We start from the raw sequence: 16,705 nt of genomic DNA on the forward strand, positions 1-16,705 counted from the left end.
TATGTCTCATTTCACTTTTTTTCTTTAAAGAAAAAAAATTGTCCCCAAAATAACTATATAGAGCTGTTTTACAAAAAAAGAATTAGCAACTTTTTAAATAACTAGGAATAAATTTTAATATTTAATAAGACACTGAAGTTTCTCAAGCAGTCAGACATGGAATAATGTGACTCAACAATGTGGAAAAATCCCATTAATACTTCTTTCAAGATACTTCGCTTTTCCAAATAATTAAAAAAAACCAACTAAAAACTGACCATGAACACAAAGCTATTGAACAAAACAGACATTTAATTTGATTATTCTTCCTAGATTGTATGAAAATACATCTAACATATTCAACTGAAAATTGTTTCCATGCTTGCTCATGTGATAAAACAACAACAAATTCTGAATTTGGCTATTGTGTACCAGCTTTGAAGAGTTTGCTGGAAAAGGAAAGACATCTTTCTACTTCGACGGGCAAGCACTAAGTACATAATTTAATGCCACATAATATGCCATACTTAGATGTTATTTAGATGAATTTATAACAGAAAATTTTTCAAGCTGCTGAATGCTAAAAAGTATTGAGTTGCACCATGAGAAAGCTTAATTTTTCAAGATTGTTTTCCCTTCTATTTGAACAGTGGGAGAAGGAAAACCGTGAAACAACCTTCCTTTTGTTGTCTTTTTTTTTTTAACAAAACTTCAGCCTATATTCCCAGTGCTGCGGAGAAAGGTACAGAAGCCTTCATTGAAAAAAACACGTAAACCCCACCTTTCCTGACTCAGATACTAAAATTCTACCAGATCACCACCTGCGTGACTTAGCTGAGCTCATGGGGTTACATGGTCAGTACATATTAAGGGAGAACATGATCCACATTTCTTTTAAAGATCAATCTCCGAGGTATGCGATCAGCAGAAGAAATGAATTCCTAGCAACTCAAAAGCAAACTCCCAGTTTGCAGTCTCACTGATGCAAGCCTTCACTGGCCCAAAGAGTTGAGCAGTAAAAAGCAGAGAAGAGGTAGAAGGAAGCAGAAAGTCCAACAGCCACTTGCTAAGATCTGTTTGTGTAAGTTTAACGTTACGAAAAGAGCGCCGAGAGGGATTGCTTTGAACGCCGAAGTCTTTATTTACCCACAGACAGATATAAAACGGGTGGCTGTCCTGCATCCTGCCATACTAAATGTGCTTGTGAGCCCACCCGAGAGGCAGGCAGGGAGTTGTAGGCTCCGCGACCGATCTTAAAACGCATGGTGTTACTGCAGCAGTACCGACCAGTAACTATTGGAGATGGTGGCTTCTGGAAGTGGGTATCTGCCTCTTAGGACCTGGGGCATAACTGTTCCAGGGTGCCAGAGCTGTTACACCTATATATGAAGAGGGAAAAGCAACAAAACAACTAAAAAAATTAACAAATTATAAAAGCAATGGAATGTAAAGGTAAAATTTTATAATAACTTATTTAAAGGTATTCTTATAAAGCCTTCCTTACATGGTATAGTATTCAAAGAATGGTCCCAATGACATCAAATTCCTTCATTTTGTTTAAAAGCAATGAGGAAAATCTTTCTGCTTTACTACCTGATTCTCACTTTCCTCCCCTCACAAACGAATATTAGAGAAACATACATAATATCGTATTTTGGTTTTGATTTTAGGCACAGGCCTATGCTTAAGTCCTGGTATAACAAGTATCCAGAGCAGAGGGAAAGTTTCCCTCAAAATCAATTAAAAAAATCTTGATTTTTAGCTCGAGTGCAAGGCTTGGCATACCACTTCAAAAAATGCAAACATGTAACACTTCCCCCTATTTTGAACTGTGCTATTTTTTCAAAATTATTTGAAAAAAATTAACCTTCCAACAGTGTTTATAAAAATTGACTAGAAGAACAAAGCAGTTTGGTCACAAAATGGAAACCAAGGAGTTCAGGATAAGGCAATGCTACATTTAGAACCTCTTTAAATTAATATCTTCTAATAAAACCAAAGTTTTTACGCGTTGGGAACAAATGGGGATTTCGATAATTCAAAAAACTAAATCTGCAATCAAATCCTGAAGAAATATTTTGGAAAAAAACATACACTCTCATGATAATAGCAAGGCTTCATTTTCAAAAGGGCTACACAGAGTTTCTGCACTATTAAAGGCAAACTAAGCTAGAACATACACAAATTACTAAATGGACATGAAGGCGCACATTGTGTTTACATAGGCTAGATAACAATGGCACAAGTCAAAACTTACTTGTAACACTGCCTAATCACACACCAATGACATGCACTGGGAAGAAAACAGGTAAAGACATTTTTCTTTACCGTTTTTTCCTAGTTCTAATATTATTTCCATCAATACTAAATCTTGTATAATTATCTCACTGCAAGTGTGAGAACCTAACGGGAGCAAAGAATTCAAAACAGCTTTGCTGACACAACACAGTGGCAATAAGAGAGTCGAGAGCAGAGCTCCTAAAAAAGTAAAGAATAATTTCAGTCTGCCAAGTCGAGTAGCCAGTTTCATACAAACTTTATCAAAAGGAAGAGAGTCAGGCTAAATTTCACATTAAAATTGTTCCTTACATGCTGCTTAAAAAAATCTATTTAACTTTTAATTAGTTGTTTTGAATTAGTTTTTGCACTTTAGTCAAGTTTCACCTTCTGTTTCATTCATGGTGGGTTTTTTTTGTTCCTTGTTGGGCATTTTTTGCATTCTCACAAAGTTGTAACGCTTGGACTCCAAGCATTCCAAAGAAATGTTTGCCTCTGTGTTTTGCTTGACATTAAGGGGAAAAAAAAAAAAATCGAGTAATTTTTTCAAATGATCGGTTTTGTAAGATTTATTTTTATTAAGACACAAAAATCCTGGAGTATTGGGCCTAGATTGCAAGACAATATCCCCTTTAAATCCGGACTTGTACAGCTCTGCAAGATCAAGCGACTTTGATTTTGCTGGAATGAAATACAGGAAAAAACAGTATAGAAAAAAATCTCTTACAAAGTAAGATTTCCCCTCTCTGATACAGGGTGTGCCTCTCCCACCATGCACTATATTTCTTGGTGGAAGGATATTTAAAAACATGTTTGTTTAAGAATCATTGGAGAGCTATTTTATAAGAGCACAAACAAATCGTTATGTGTGTGGTTATAGTGAGATACGCACCTGGATCATGAATGGCATTCAAGCACTTGCTCAAAAACACACAAGGCAAGCAAATCTCATTGGGACCACAGATGAAGCCATTTCTTACTTAAAAGGACTCGAGAGCTAATAACTTCTTTCAAGGATATACTTACTATTTTAAACATCTGTTGGTTGACAAATACTACCTCAAAAACCTATGGTTACGCCTACCTGGTTTGATTTTACCCTACCTCCAACGTGAAAGTATTTTGGAGGGAACCTTTTACATTCGTAACAATTCAAGTGTAACTGTAATGCTGAGTAATAAGTTTGGTTTGTCCTGAAATATTCTGAACTATGCAGTTCGTTATCAGTGCAGAAGCAGCAGAAGACTGCTGTGGTTGGCTCAGTGGATTTATAAAAACAAAACAAAACAAAACAAAACAATCCCCCCCATGTAACCTTTACAGAATATATGTAAAATTGTGTCCTTCCCTGGTCATATTCACAACTTATCTACAAGATAGTGTTGGCAGTAGAAACTGCAGTCCATGACTATTTGCATTCAGCTCTCATCCATCTGTTCCTCTGCTTTCTCTTAGGCTTCAACTTGTTCAGTTTTTTGCGGGGTCTCTCAGTCTTCTGAGTTTCAACAGAATCCACCCCGAGAACATGTTCAGAGCAGCATAACTGTCCATTCAACATAGAATTTAGTACTGTCCCGTCTTGGTGTTCCTTGCAGAAAGAATTTGGGCAGAAGTGGCAGAAAGAAACAGACGGTTTGCCACACACATCACAGTGGTGCCAAGGACACTCCCACTTTCCTGCCATCAAAAACAAAGAGCGCATTAGCGGGGAGGAAAACTCGTCACCGTCTTTTAAAGAAGTTTTGTGTTACGGCAGCTGAACCACGCGTGACTTTCCTGACAAAGGAAGATGAGACAGCAACTACTGGGGCTAATCTCAAAATCAAAATGCTACAACATACTTCTAGAGCTCAACTGACAGCAGTAAGTAGCAGACTTGACATCCTCTCATTTAAGTACAGCAGTCAAGTCCAGCTAGAAGAAATTATTCAGGCTTTACTCAATAGCTTTTTACAGAACTTGTAGGCTGGTAGAGTATCCAAACACCCAGGCAACTGCTGCCTACCATTACAACGCTCACCTGTTTGTTGCAAGTTTTGCTCAGGGACGGCTGGTGTGCTTTACCTGTGGACGCTCATTTGTCCCAGCATATCTTACCAGTCATTGTTTCGCTTGTTTCTGGGATAACAGGCTTTGCCTGCTTCACTTCTTCATATCCCACCTGACATGACTGACTGGAACCAGGTATCTCCTGTGGTATCTGGAACTGCAGCAATGTGTGCTGCCTTTAACATTTTCCTGCTCGCCTTGTTCCAGATGCCACTGCTATTCTTTTGGCTTGAACTCAACTGGCTTCATGCGTTTCTTAGATATAATCAACTTTACTGTGACAGGGCCACAGTGCTCTTACGGAGTGGTGTGCTCAATTACCTACATTTGTAAAACAAAAGGCTCATTTTGCCAGAGAGGCAGGAGGAAGGCTATAATTTTCTCTCCATACTCAAGAAGAGCTCCTACATGATGCACGAACGAAGTTTTCACCATACGAAAACAATGTTTTCAAGATGGCACTCTTGACAAGGTTTCAGTGCAATAAGAAGTGAGGTACCTGCACAAGTTATTTATTTACGTAAGTTTAAGCGGCAAGCTGACTCACCAAAAGGACGTTTCACCAAACCAAGACAGGAGAGATGATAAGCTTTAGTACAAGACTTCCTGTCGCACAATACCAGCTGGCCTCCATCACCACAACGGAAACAATCATCTTCAGATTCTTTCTTCCCTTCATTTTTCGTTCTGCGTCTCCGTGTTCTCTTTTTGGTCTTTTTGCCTTTTTCTTCTGAGGCATTAGTGGAAGAATTCTAAAAGAGTAAGATGCAAATCTGTAAATGCCAGTTTTGCAATGGAAAAAAATTGGACAGCCTAGCAAAACTGCTGGCATGTCTGGCAGACTGTGCCAGGCAAAAATTTGACTTGGTGCAGCCATGTCCAATGCCTCACCACACCTATCTGTGTTGACAATGAAACCACACTGCCCCTTGGGAATAGTCATCTGAAACCAGATCTTGTCCCTACAATCCCTTCCTACTGAAAAGCTCTTCTACTTTCTTAGCACTGAGAAAAGGTTTTCCAATTTCCAGTCTAATCTACTTGTGGCCAATTTACCCTCATTTTGTTTTTGCACCACCAATCACTTCACTTCAACATCCATTTTTCTCTTCCAGTTGTGTATACTCATGCTGGAATTACTAAAACCAGCCTCTACTTCTCTTTGAGGAACAGACAGCAGAATTTCAGGAACTGTAGCTGTGCCCATAATGCTAGAAAAAAAATATACCAAACCTTATCCCTATTTCAGTCTGACATTCTGCTGCTTGCACTTCCAACTCTCCTTCACCAAATTATATAAAATTCATTCTGGGTGTTTTTTCAACATCCCTACCATCATTCCCTCCCCCTTACCCCAGTGATCATTGCCTACTTTCTTTAAAATTAGCCCATTCTATCTACCAATGCAGACAGCTCTGCAAAACTGAACTGTAACATTTCATTTCTTCATGGCTGTCTGCGGAAATTGATCACCAGCTTATGTGAAACCTCACTGAGCCCATCCCTTAACAAAAACCTGCTATGCGAATTCTGGAAATTTTAAGTCTACCCTCTGAAGTGCCTGATACTGAGCAGTGTGAAAGACAGCATGAAGGTGCAGCCTTTCTACATCCACAGGTGAGATTTTTTTTCTCTTGGCAATGTACTTGTGCCTTCCCTCACACTCCCATGCCAGCCCTTCAGGAAGCCCCATCAACTTCTGCTGGATTATGGGTTTTACATTAACCTGACATGAATCATACAGGTCATTTCTTGATGTAATTTGGTATCATTCAAAACTCACCATTTTTTATTCTTCAGTTCAACTGATTTTTTTTTAACAAATCTTAACGAAAGAATCATACTTTACGGTTTAGATGGGGGAAATATAAACTGCAATGTCAGAACAATCTCACTGACTATAGTTAGGCTCGTTATTAGTCAGTTCCTAGCTCCTGTGACCCTTCCCCCTCCCCATACTTCAAACAGGACAGGGAAGGTTATTCCTTCTGCAACCCCTTTTTTAATACGCTTTTGATTCCAGAAGCTAGCACCAGTAGCTAGCAGTATTTCTTATTCAGGACCCAAAGTAATTAATTTCTCATAGGAGAAAGCGGGAGAAAATATTTTAGGGTGTTCCCAAACCCAGTATCACCTGCTTACTATTACAGCATAAAAATGTATTGTTTAGCACCGAGGTTATATTTGGCAAAAGAATGTTTCCATCTTCCCAGCAAGGCAAACAGTAAGCTTTTTCCTCAGAGGACAGCTAGCCTCCGTTCAAGCAGCATTAACCCTTATCATAACATAAAACTGGTCCACCAACACATACTCCAAAAGAAAAAACAAGGCTAGTCGACAAGACACCTTCAAAATCTCTTGATATATTACTTGCCTTTGGTCTGTCCCCAAGAAATCCACTGCAGTTTGGGGCACCACATTTGCAGACTGTTTTTTCATTGCCCAGACAGTCGAGGTTGTAATTAAAAGTCAGCTCTGTCCCTGAGTGAGAGAAGACATACCCTTTCATTATGAAGGACAAGGTAACAAAGTCTATCAAAATTATTACAGACAAAAAAAGGTTTCATTATCTGTCTTCTGGTTTTGTACTTGCTTGCTGATCTATTATCGTAAGATTTTCCCCCTCCCCTCTTTACTGCTCATAAGCACCGACAATGATAAACTAGATGCCAGCACAGCATGATGTCTATGCAATTACATTTTAAAATAAATTGGTTTGACTTCACAAAGCTGTGCATGTGTCTGGTCTACACACACATGTTATATATATATCTATGTATCTATACAGCTAGAAAGAGCTACAGATAGATAGATACATGTGTGTGCATGTGTGTACACAAACCAGAACATACATACTTTTAAACAGCCTCCTACATCCACTCCTTAAGCTTATTATCTTCACTTGAAAAGATGCATTAGCACTATTAGAGATCTCTAAACCAAAAACTATGCTCTACAACATGAAGTGAATGCAAGGATACTAACTAAGGGGCTCTTTGGTGTTCCCTTAGAAGCAAGCAAGAAAAAGCAGCCATGGGACTCACTATTAAGAAACATTAAAGGCAGATCACAAAGCATCTCTTCCGTGTGCTGAGTTCTCTACAAAAATATTTGCACTGAATCAGTTAATCCATGACCATCCCACTCATAACTGTGCAAAAGGTTTAACTTAGGGTATTAAACCAAAACCAACATAAGCTGATATACCTGCAGGAATATCGCACACAGCAAACAGGCCGACACGAGTGTCTCCATTTACTGTCCATTTTAGAGTTTCACAATTTGGTTGGCAGCTGTGATTCATAAATCGAGAATAGTTTCCTTTGGGGCCAGCATCAATAATACGGTCCTGGGGATCAAACGAGCAACAGAATGAATGTTTTTTCTCCCCCTCTCACACACACACAAAAATTTCCATAAATTCTTTCAGTGGTTGCGTTCAAAACAGACATGGTGTTGCTACCCAGAAGCACACAAGCAAACCGATGGTATATGTTGTATTGAAAACTGTAGTGTCTCATGTGGCCTGGAATGTGACACTCCCAAAGCAATACTTGTGCTCTAGCTCACATTTTCCCAGAACCCATCGTAGCCACACGGCAGGATAAGTGTTCTTGTGAGCACTGTGGTGGTCATATTAAAGAACCCCCTCCCTCCAGAAAGCCTCAGAACTCAAACTCAGTCCATTTACCTTTTACTTTGCATTCACAAAGCTGTGACGCATTTACAAATACCGTGCTTTACAATATTTACCAAGTCACTGCATGATTACTTGCAGATATTACCAGTTTCTCACCAGCTTGCTTTCCCCAAATCAGCCTGGTTTAAACAAAAACAAGCTCTTGGTAAACTAAAAAATCCCATCCCTACACACAATTGCCTTTTAATTTCTATCTCCATTAAACATATCAGACATTAACAAAATAAAATAAAGTCTTGAAATAGCCAGAACTGCGTTCCTTTGCAGAGCTGCTTAAGAAAGCTTTGCTTATTTATGAAATAGTATCATAGTTTCCTTCTAACTCATTTTTATAACGCACATGTATGATTGTCATGACTATGTGGACATACATCTAGCCACTCTAACTGCACGTGCAGCTCAGCCTCATAATTTTTGCAAGATAGAACCACAATGAGCATTTATTAACTACGGCAAGTCAAACACGTTCAGTTCAGATATTTAACGCACTGACATTGTATGTCAGTTTAGCAGAGGGGTGAGAAACTTAAGTATTCAGAGGAACACGGTTTCATCATTCTCAGGTGATAACTCCTGTGCAGGAGCTCCCGTGTTACAGGACTAATGAAAACAGTAGCTGTGGAAATACGGAGCAGTACAGTCTCAGGCAAAAGAAAGGTGATTAGGACTGAAAAAATATGCAGGACTGACAGCCAACTCTTGTTTTTCTCCTAAGTAGCTGTTTGGGGAATGAAGCAATATAATATATATTATCAATACCCCCTGCTGTCTGGGTTCTCCCCTTTCTTCCCCTTCTCAGGAACAAAATACTCAGAGGTGTGCACACAGAACCACAGATGCTGGATTAATATGCTGCATTAATTAATGTGCTGGATTAATTTGCTGCAGAATCAATTTGTGGAGTACTGGCTGGCTACTAATGCAGACAGTGCTTTCAGAAAAGAGTTTCTACAAAAGCACAAGCCCAGTCTTGCAGTAAAACAAAGAAAGGGACAGATAGTTGCAAAAAAGATTAAATGCCCAATGTAGGACACAGCCTCACAACTACATTCCACACCACTCTCAAGTGACAATTGTTTTGTTGTTGTTGAAATTTTAGTAAAAGGACTGCTAACAGTAATTCCTTCACCTGTATCATTACCATTTCCCAAAACTTCATACTTCCTTTTAAGACTAGGCAGTTAAATACTTTTGCCGTACTTGATTTCAAGCAACAAAGCACAATTTATAGGCCTTAATATATACTTTATTACGTCACGCAGTTAGAACTAATAAGAGGCATTTTATATATATATATATATAGAATGGAGCAAGCAGGCACAGAAGATACAACAATGCGAATATTTAAAACTGGAATTTCAAAGGTAGCAGAGTGTCATACAAAGGTGATCAACAGAAGGAAAAGAGATCAAAATAATGTTATAATTAAACAATGGGGAAAAAAGTAACATACTCTACCTTATCAATAGTAAGCATATAGAAGTGGGTAATGTCATTTTCATGTGCATATTTGATTCTTGCCATACATTCCTCTTCATCAATCAGCTCACCAACATACTCATTCACAAACTCTCCCTGAAAGATACCAGGTATCACTAGTAAAGTATATACCAAACCCACAAACAACATCACAAGTCACCAATTCTTTTCTAGGCAAGAATGATTCATACCTTTTTAATGTCCCTCTTAGCGACCAGACCCCAACCTTTCCCATCAGTTTTGATGATCTTTGTCTCAGGGTATTGACGTTTTGTAAAGCACTGATTTTGGCACCGTTCTCCCGCTGGACAAACTTGTGGATGGCATTCGTACATCAGCATCCTATTTAGGCACTCAGAATCAAAGCCACAAGGGTTTTCATCCGTGGGTTTGCAGTTGCACTTGGGAATCTCAGAAATGTCAGCAGTATATATCTGCACTTTACCACAAGGTTTGTTCACCTGCACAATACGTTAAAATTGTTCAAATATCACTTTAAAACATTTGAATTTATTCTAAGAGTTAGTGCAGTGGTTACTGTAATACTGTTAATTTGTTTTTGCAACGCTAGATGTTCCAATGGAAGCAAAATTTCATCATCTCATGCCTGTAAAAGCACAGTCACCAGCACATCATTACAACCTCTCCTCCCCATCTCACCACTCGGCTCTTCCTCTCCAGTGCTGGCTTAGACCTTTGAGTATCCAATGTAATTTCCTCAAACTTTACCTTAATATGCTTGTATGGTGGAGGTTTACGTTCACTTTCTTGGGTTTCTTTGGCTTCTCGCTGTAGCTTTATTTCTCGAAATCGAGCTTCAGCTTCTTGCAAAGCTAAAAAAGATTGTTGTATCAACAGAAATTCTAGCAAGAGGATTACTTCCTCAAGTTGACTTGCTCATTCCCATGTGTGTTAAACAAAGAATAGCCTTCTACCTCCTAGTCCCACCATTCAATTTTCTTGCAAAGAATGCTTCTGGAGTGTTAATGCTCTTAACAAATGTATCAATCCTACCCTTTCTGTCTCCCAGTTACACCCATCATTTCCTTTCTGGAAATGAAAAAGCATCAGAAATAATTCCCATTAGATGCTAGGCTTCTACAAGCCATGAAAATAATGCTTTCATTCGAAGTTAGTAATAGTGACTGCTGCCCAGGACACCAAAACATTTTTTTAAGTTCAATCTTGTAAAACAAATGTACAAAACCAGACCCAAGGCTATGTGTGAAGAAAGTAAAGCATGCATATCACAAGATTATTTTTGTTTACTTATAGCTACGTACCATTTTTGAAGACTTTTCCAATTCCTTTGATCCCCTGGTATCTACTCCCTCTGTCTCCCTCCATATAAGGGAACACCCGTGCTTGGTGCGTCCAATAGTAATCCTTAGAACCAAAGAAAAACACAGGAAATTCTCCGATTTCATGCTTCATTTTCTGGATATTTGGGGGAACGTTTTTCGGATGGCAAACTTCTGCAGGCCACCATCTAGCACAGAAGTACAAATAAAAAAAATACAGCGTTTCAGTCAAGCTCTTTTTGCAAGAGGGACTTTAACAAAATCACCCTAAATAGCTGTTCTGGTTCCAACTGGGATAGAGTTAATTGTTCCCTAGTAGCTGGTACAGTGCTATGTTTTTGAGCTAGGTATGAGAAGAATGTTGATAACACACTGACGTTTTCAGTTGTTGCCAAGTAGTGTTTAGATTAAGGGATTTTTCAGCTTCTGATGCCCAGCCAGCGAGAAGGCTGGAGGGGCACAAGAAGCTGGGAGGGGACACAGCCAGGGCAGCTGACCCCAACTGGCCAAAGGGGTATTCCATACCATGGGATGTCATGCCCAGTATATAAACTGGGGGGAGTGGGGGCGGGGGGATCGCTGCTTGGGGACTAACTGGGTGTCAGTCGGCGGGTGGTGAGCAATGGCACTGTGCATCATTTGCATATTCCAATCCTTTTATTATTACTGCTGTCATTTTATTAGTGATATCATTATTAGTTTCTTCTTTTCTTATTAAACTGTTCTTATCTCAACCCAGAGTTTTACTTCTTTTCCTGATTTTCTCCTCCATCCCACTGGGTGGGGGGGAAGTGAGCGAGCGGCTGCGTGGTGCTTAGTTGCTGGCTGGGGTTAAACCATGACAACAGCAGTAACTGATTATTATTTCCAAGACCCAAGTGGATTTAAAATCCTTTCCTCCCCCCACTCACTAGACAATGCGAGAAGACAGGACTAGGAAAGGAAAGCCTGACACTCAAATCTGTGGGACTTTTGACAGCCTGCAAAATAAGCACAGACATAAAGCTCCTTGCATCTGGTTAGCAAAAACATCTTTAACAAGGCCTGCAATCACTGTAATCGTCAAAGATCAAGAGACAGCAGATAATAGCTATTAATGCTTTCTAGGGTAAACCCCACCCACCTTTATCTCACTCAAATCTCAATGAAGTGTAAAACACTGACAACCTGAGTGACTTATCTCCCAGCCTGCAAGGTAGTAATTTAGCCAATTACAAGTTATACCAGCTTAATTATTTGAAGAGATCTCTGAAACAAAAGGGGTTGAAGGCTCACACACTGGAAGCAGATGTCAGAAGACTAGGAGGAGTCCTGTATGGGTAATGCCTTGGCCGAAAGCAACAGTGAAGCTATGAGTCTTTGAACCTGAATTTTGCAAGGGGTCCCTAGTTCACAGAGGAATGAGAAATATACGTGCAGCAGGAAGGGCCGACAGAAGAAACCAATTGTATGATCCTTAATTAAACATGTCAGTATCGTAAAACAGAATAAATCCCTTCATCAGACCTGTAATTTCCCAGTTTAACCCAAATAATATCCTGGAAATGGAGCTTCTTTCCCGCCCTGCAGTCATTGCAGTACCAGCTCCCATCTGGCATTTCAATGTTTAAACAGTCTGGGTGAAACGCTGCAGGACATGACTCGCAGCATAACAAGCTTCCTCCTTCAGAGAAAAAAAAAAGAAAGAAAAAAAGAAAGAAAGAAAAAAAAGGTTGAAAAACATCAAGACAAAAATAAAAGTTTTGCATTCCAACCAGGTTCAAAGCAGTGCGATACACATGTGGTAGGTTCAGTTAGAAAATAAATAGTTAAAACATGCTGGCCTGCAACAAATACATGTCGTTTCATTGTGTACAAAACCCAAAAGATCCTTACTAATTTGAATGCCTGGCAGACTCAGATTAGTAATACATACAACATAACAAGCAAGCTAGCGATAAAAAAGCCAGAATAGTGCACCGCAAATTATAATTACTTTGTTTTACTTTAATGACTACAATATATTTAACATAGTTTAATATATATTAATATTTCACTGTATGCAAAATTTTAACAGCAGATTTCTCTTTTTTTTTTTTTTTTTTTTTTTTTTTCCTGGAGGGAGAAGGAATGAGGCTGTTGGTTTGTTCCATGAATTACCAAGTGGAATGTTTGCTGCAGCTTAAAAGCTGCTATGCTGCATGTTAATTTGTTAACAAATCAGGTAAACTTTCACTGCTACAGTTTAATCAGCACTATGCATTTTGTGGTTCTCAGTAAGAAATAAATTTATTGTACAATATAAACCAAAACACCCTTAATTAGTGGCACTCCCAGCAACAACTAATACTGATTCAATTTACTGTCTGCTGCTAAACTAAAAGCAACTCTTAAAATATTTATGTTTTAATATTATGTATTAACAATAAAGAAATACAAAAAGCTTCAGTATATTCAACATGGGAAAGAATAGAGAAATGCTTCTCATTACTTGTCTCTGGTAAAGAATTAAATCAGGCTTCTGGTTGCTGGACAAAGTCCAAGTAAAAACGTTTCTTAATAAATTATATCTGCAAAAAAAGGATACTCAAAAACTTGAAGCAGCAGGAGCCAACCTGAAGTTATTTCTATATCTAACAGAATCTGACTTAATATGCCACATTTCTAATTATTTTCTATAAACAGATTAGTAAAATAAAATGTAAATTGAAGAATAAAACGTTTTGATGCTGCATTTATGAAAAGAGTTTTACATCAGTTTACCTTTTGAACACACAAAGCACCAGCTCACATTGACATGCGCATGATGACTTTTTCCTTTCATGGCAGTGAAATGATTCGTACAAACAATGCTGTTGGAAGCGATGACTGCACATCCCGCAGCAATGCAAACGTCTCCAGCATGGTATGCAACAGGACAGCGAACACAACGCATCATCTTTCCTAGCAAAAGCAGAACACTGCCATGTTATTTTTGAACAAAACTGATTTATTATTTGACCTAAAAAATGGTAGTACTGCCTGAGGTAGCCTATAAACACTCAAAAATATATCAATTATGTTTTCAGTCTGCATATATGCATTTAGCAACAACACTGAATTAACAAAGGTTTTTAAAGAACCCTACGCTGAATTTAAAGCACTATAGTATTTATAATAAGAATATTTATATAATATAATGTGAAGGCTTTAACTATGTACACCGGGGTAGACAAGCTTTCCTCAGTCATGCAATTTTGTCTACAGATGTTGCCCAAAGCTAAAAATATGCACAGAATCAAATGTCTCCACATTCGGCGAGCTTTGCTGCAGTATTTGTACATTCACAGGTCTTGCCCTCACTGTGCTCAGCCCGTCTCTCCTCATCATACATGCATTTGAGATTTCATCCTCTTTGGAGAAGAAAACATGGTTAACTATAGGTAATTGAAAGCTAGTTAAAAAACAAGAACACAAGTAAATACTAATGTTGACTAAAATGATTCAATTATTATTTTTTTAAAAATTCTGAATCAATCAGTAGTCCATGCATGCCTGAAAAATTGCAGCTAGCAGCTATTAAATGGACAGATTCCTTACCTTAACATATCATACACAGACTTAATTGATCAGTCATAGAAACGTAAAATGAAACTACCTTTTGAAATTCGTGGATGTGAGGGGTTACTGACATGACAACTTAGGCAGCTGTGGAGAGGACATCGAAACCCCCTGTTCTCAAACACAGTAAGATGAAATTTTTTCACACAAGCTTCATGGTAGAATTTTCCGCAGTGGGATACGACACAGCGTTTCACATCTGCCTTTCTCTCTTTACACACAAAACACGTATGCACACCTAGTGGCAAAAAGTAATAAAAATAATGTAACTGATTTTTCATCCAAACACGTGAATTTAAAATGCTTCTCTTGTGAGTTTTTATTATGCATGGGGGAGTTGCTTTTGTTGTGTTTTTGGGTTTTTTTGAAACAAACTCAAATCAGATTCTATGATTTGATGCAGCAATCTTTTTTGCTTTAACTCTTTAGTGTCACATACTAATCTGCTCAGATACAGATGAAATAAAGTTACAATGCAAACCCATTGCAGTTGAAGTGTACACAACACCCAAAGCCTCACTGATCTGCTTTTACGTTCTTATTTATAAGCCTCAGTACGCCAGGATGACTCTGAATTTCTTCTTTTTTTTTTTTTTTTTTTAAAGCAATGAAATGGGGTGACGGGTTGTCTGTGATCCTGTGAAATTTGAAGTAGGTCCACAAACCAAAGACAAGCATCCTCTAATCTTCTCTCTGGACCGCTTGGAACAGCTTTACTTTGAAGCAGCCTTGCTCCAACAAGGTCTACCACGTGTACTGGACCGAGCTTATAAGCAAGAACGCAAATCTTTTATGTAAAGTTTTAAGATGAAGAACTTCCAAGCAGTTATTATAGGATTAAAAGCAAATGAAATTAATAGCAATAAGGTAGTCTTTTAATAGGAAAAGCAAAAGATTGATACAGACACACAAAGGACGGAAAAAGGACTTAAACGTTTCAGTTGCTGTTTTTTTTCCCTAGGATTTCTTAATTCTTTGTGACGGACTTAAAATCTAATCTGTAATTGTACTCAGAGAACAAATATTCTGCAATTATTAAGGCAATGGAATTCAGACTAAATCAGCCAAGTTGCAAGAGAGTTCTCACTGAAAACAGAGTCAGCTTTCTAAAACATGGCACGCTTAATAGTACTACATGAACTCCCACCCTGCCAGGCACCATAGGATAAACATGGTTTCTCCAAAGATAAATACTTTGTCCAGGAGGATCTTCTAGAATAACGTATGGGAAAACTACAACTTTTTTTGTTTTTTTTTTTTTTTTTTTATTAATAGAAAGCGACAAACTTGCCTGATGTACATTCACTACAAATGAATTTTCCTGCAGGTCTTCCAGAGAGCCCAAGGCAGCTTACATGAAATGCTCGATAGCAAAGTCCTTCACACAGCAGGAGATCACCTGTTTTTTCACACAGCTTTTACAACACAAAGGCATTGAATGTTAAAGAAAAGTTCATATGTGGAAAAAACTGTTTTCTTTATTCCTTTTCATATATTGCTCCTCAAAATCTCTTTTCCCGTTGTTGAAATCAAATTTAACAAGATAATTTTACGAACACCATCACACGCCCTAGCTTCCAGTCGAAACAGGTAATAAGAATCATTAAACCGCTAGAAATATCACTCATAGAACCACCGTTCTTGAGTAAATACAATCTGACAGAAAAAAAGGAAAAGAAAAAAGCTTTAAGAAATTTTCCCTGAGCACACTGATGCATCTGAGTAGGGTTAAAAAGCATCCTTATTTTCCTTTTCCTTGGCAAACGGGAATTAATCTAGGTGGCACAATGATACTTCTGAGTGGTTAGCAATGACACATGCATAACTAAAAACGAACCAAACAATAATGCTGGCGGAATTTAAGGGATTAGCCAACATTTAAAGATAGACATAACCTCATCATCACTATGTACAAGAAATGGAAATATAACTGCTCACCCAGCCTCATGGAAACAAATCTGATCTGTCCATTTGTACTGTGTTATCATTTCATAATCTAAGAAATCTTCTAGAATAGTTTGAGAAAGCTTTTTGCTTTCAGTTAGCATGCCACACGCACGCTGCTACCAATGCACCCCTGCAATCTCTGCGGCACGCAGAAGCACAAAACCCACTGGGTTTTACTTCCTGCTCTTTATTAACAGATAAGCGAGCAGCTCTGCTCAATCATTTAACTAGTTACCTGGCAACACTCATGCACTTAATTCTGAGGTACAAATTCTGCTTGTCTTGGAGATCTAGAAACTCAAGCAGAAAGGCTAAGTCACTTATTGGAGGTCAAGGAAAAAAATAATTAGGAATGAAGAATTCCATTTACTGGCATCGCACCCTCATCGCTAAC

General features: G+C 38.4%; 1 protein-coding gene and 1 non-coding gene across 5 annotated transcripts in view; both read right to left on the reverse strand.

Moving 5' to 3' along the window:
* Window positions 1-39: 39 nt before the first annotated feature.
* Window positions 40-16,705, reverse strand: part of NSD2 (nuclear receptor binding SET domain protein 2) — a 105,025-nt gene continuing 88,359 nt past the window's right edge. For all 4 annotated transcript variants that reach the window (XM_049797436.1, XM_049797442.1, XM_049797421.1 and 1 more), the window contains 12 exons: window positions 15,656-15,779; window positions 14,402-14,602; window positions 13,528-13,707; window positions 12,292-12,448; window positions 10,768-10,973; window positions 10,214-10,317; window positions 9,676-9,945; window positions 9,464-9,580; window positions 7,513-7,654; window positions 6,680-6,786; window positions 4,853-5,057; window positions 40-3,933 (listed from right to left, as the gene is read on the reverse strand). In XM_049797436.1, coding sequence (XP_049653393.1) covers window positions 3,665-3,933; window positions 4,853-5,057; window positions 6,680-6,786; window positions 7,513-7,654; window positions 9,464-9,580; window positions 9,676-9,945; window positions 10,214-10,317; window positions 10,768-10,973; window positions 12,292-12,448; window positions 13,528-13,707; window positions 14,402-14,602; window positions 15,656-15,779 — 2,082 coding nt within the window. In that variant the 3' untranslated portion in view covers window positions 40-3,664. The remainder of the gene's footprint in view (window positions 3,934-4,852; window positions 5,058-6,679; window positions 6,787-7,512; window positions 7,655-9,463; window positions 9,581-9,675; window positions 9,946-10,213; window positions 10,318-10,767; window positions 10,974-12,291; window positions 12,449-13,527; window positions 13,708-14,401; window positions 14,603-15,655; window positions 15,780-16,705) is intronic.
* LOC126037570 (small Cajal body-specific RNA 23) lies at window positions 7,799-7,929 on the reverse strand. The gene has a single exon (XR_007505751.1). It is a non-coding gene; the product is annotated as a small Cajal body-specific RNA 23 (non-coding RNA).

This window comes from Accipiter gentilis, chromosome 3, assembly GCF_929443795.1.
Source record: "Accipiter gentilis chromosome 3, bAccGen1.1, whole genome shotgun sequence".
Taxonomy (NCBI): domain Eukaryota; kingdom Metazoa; phylum Chordata; class Aves; order Accipitriformes; family Accipitridae; genus Astur; species Astur gentilis.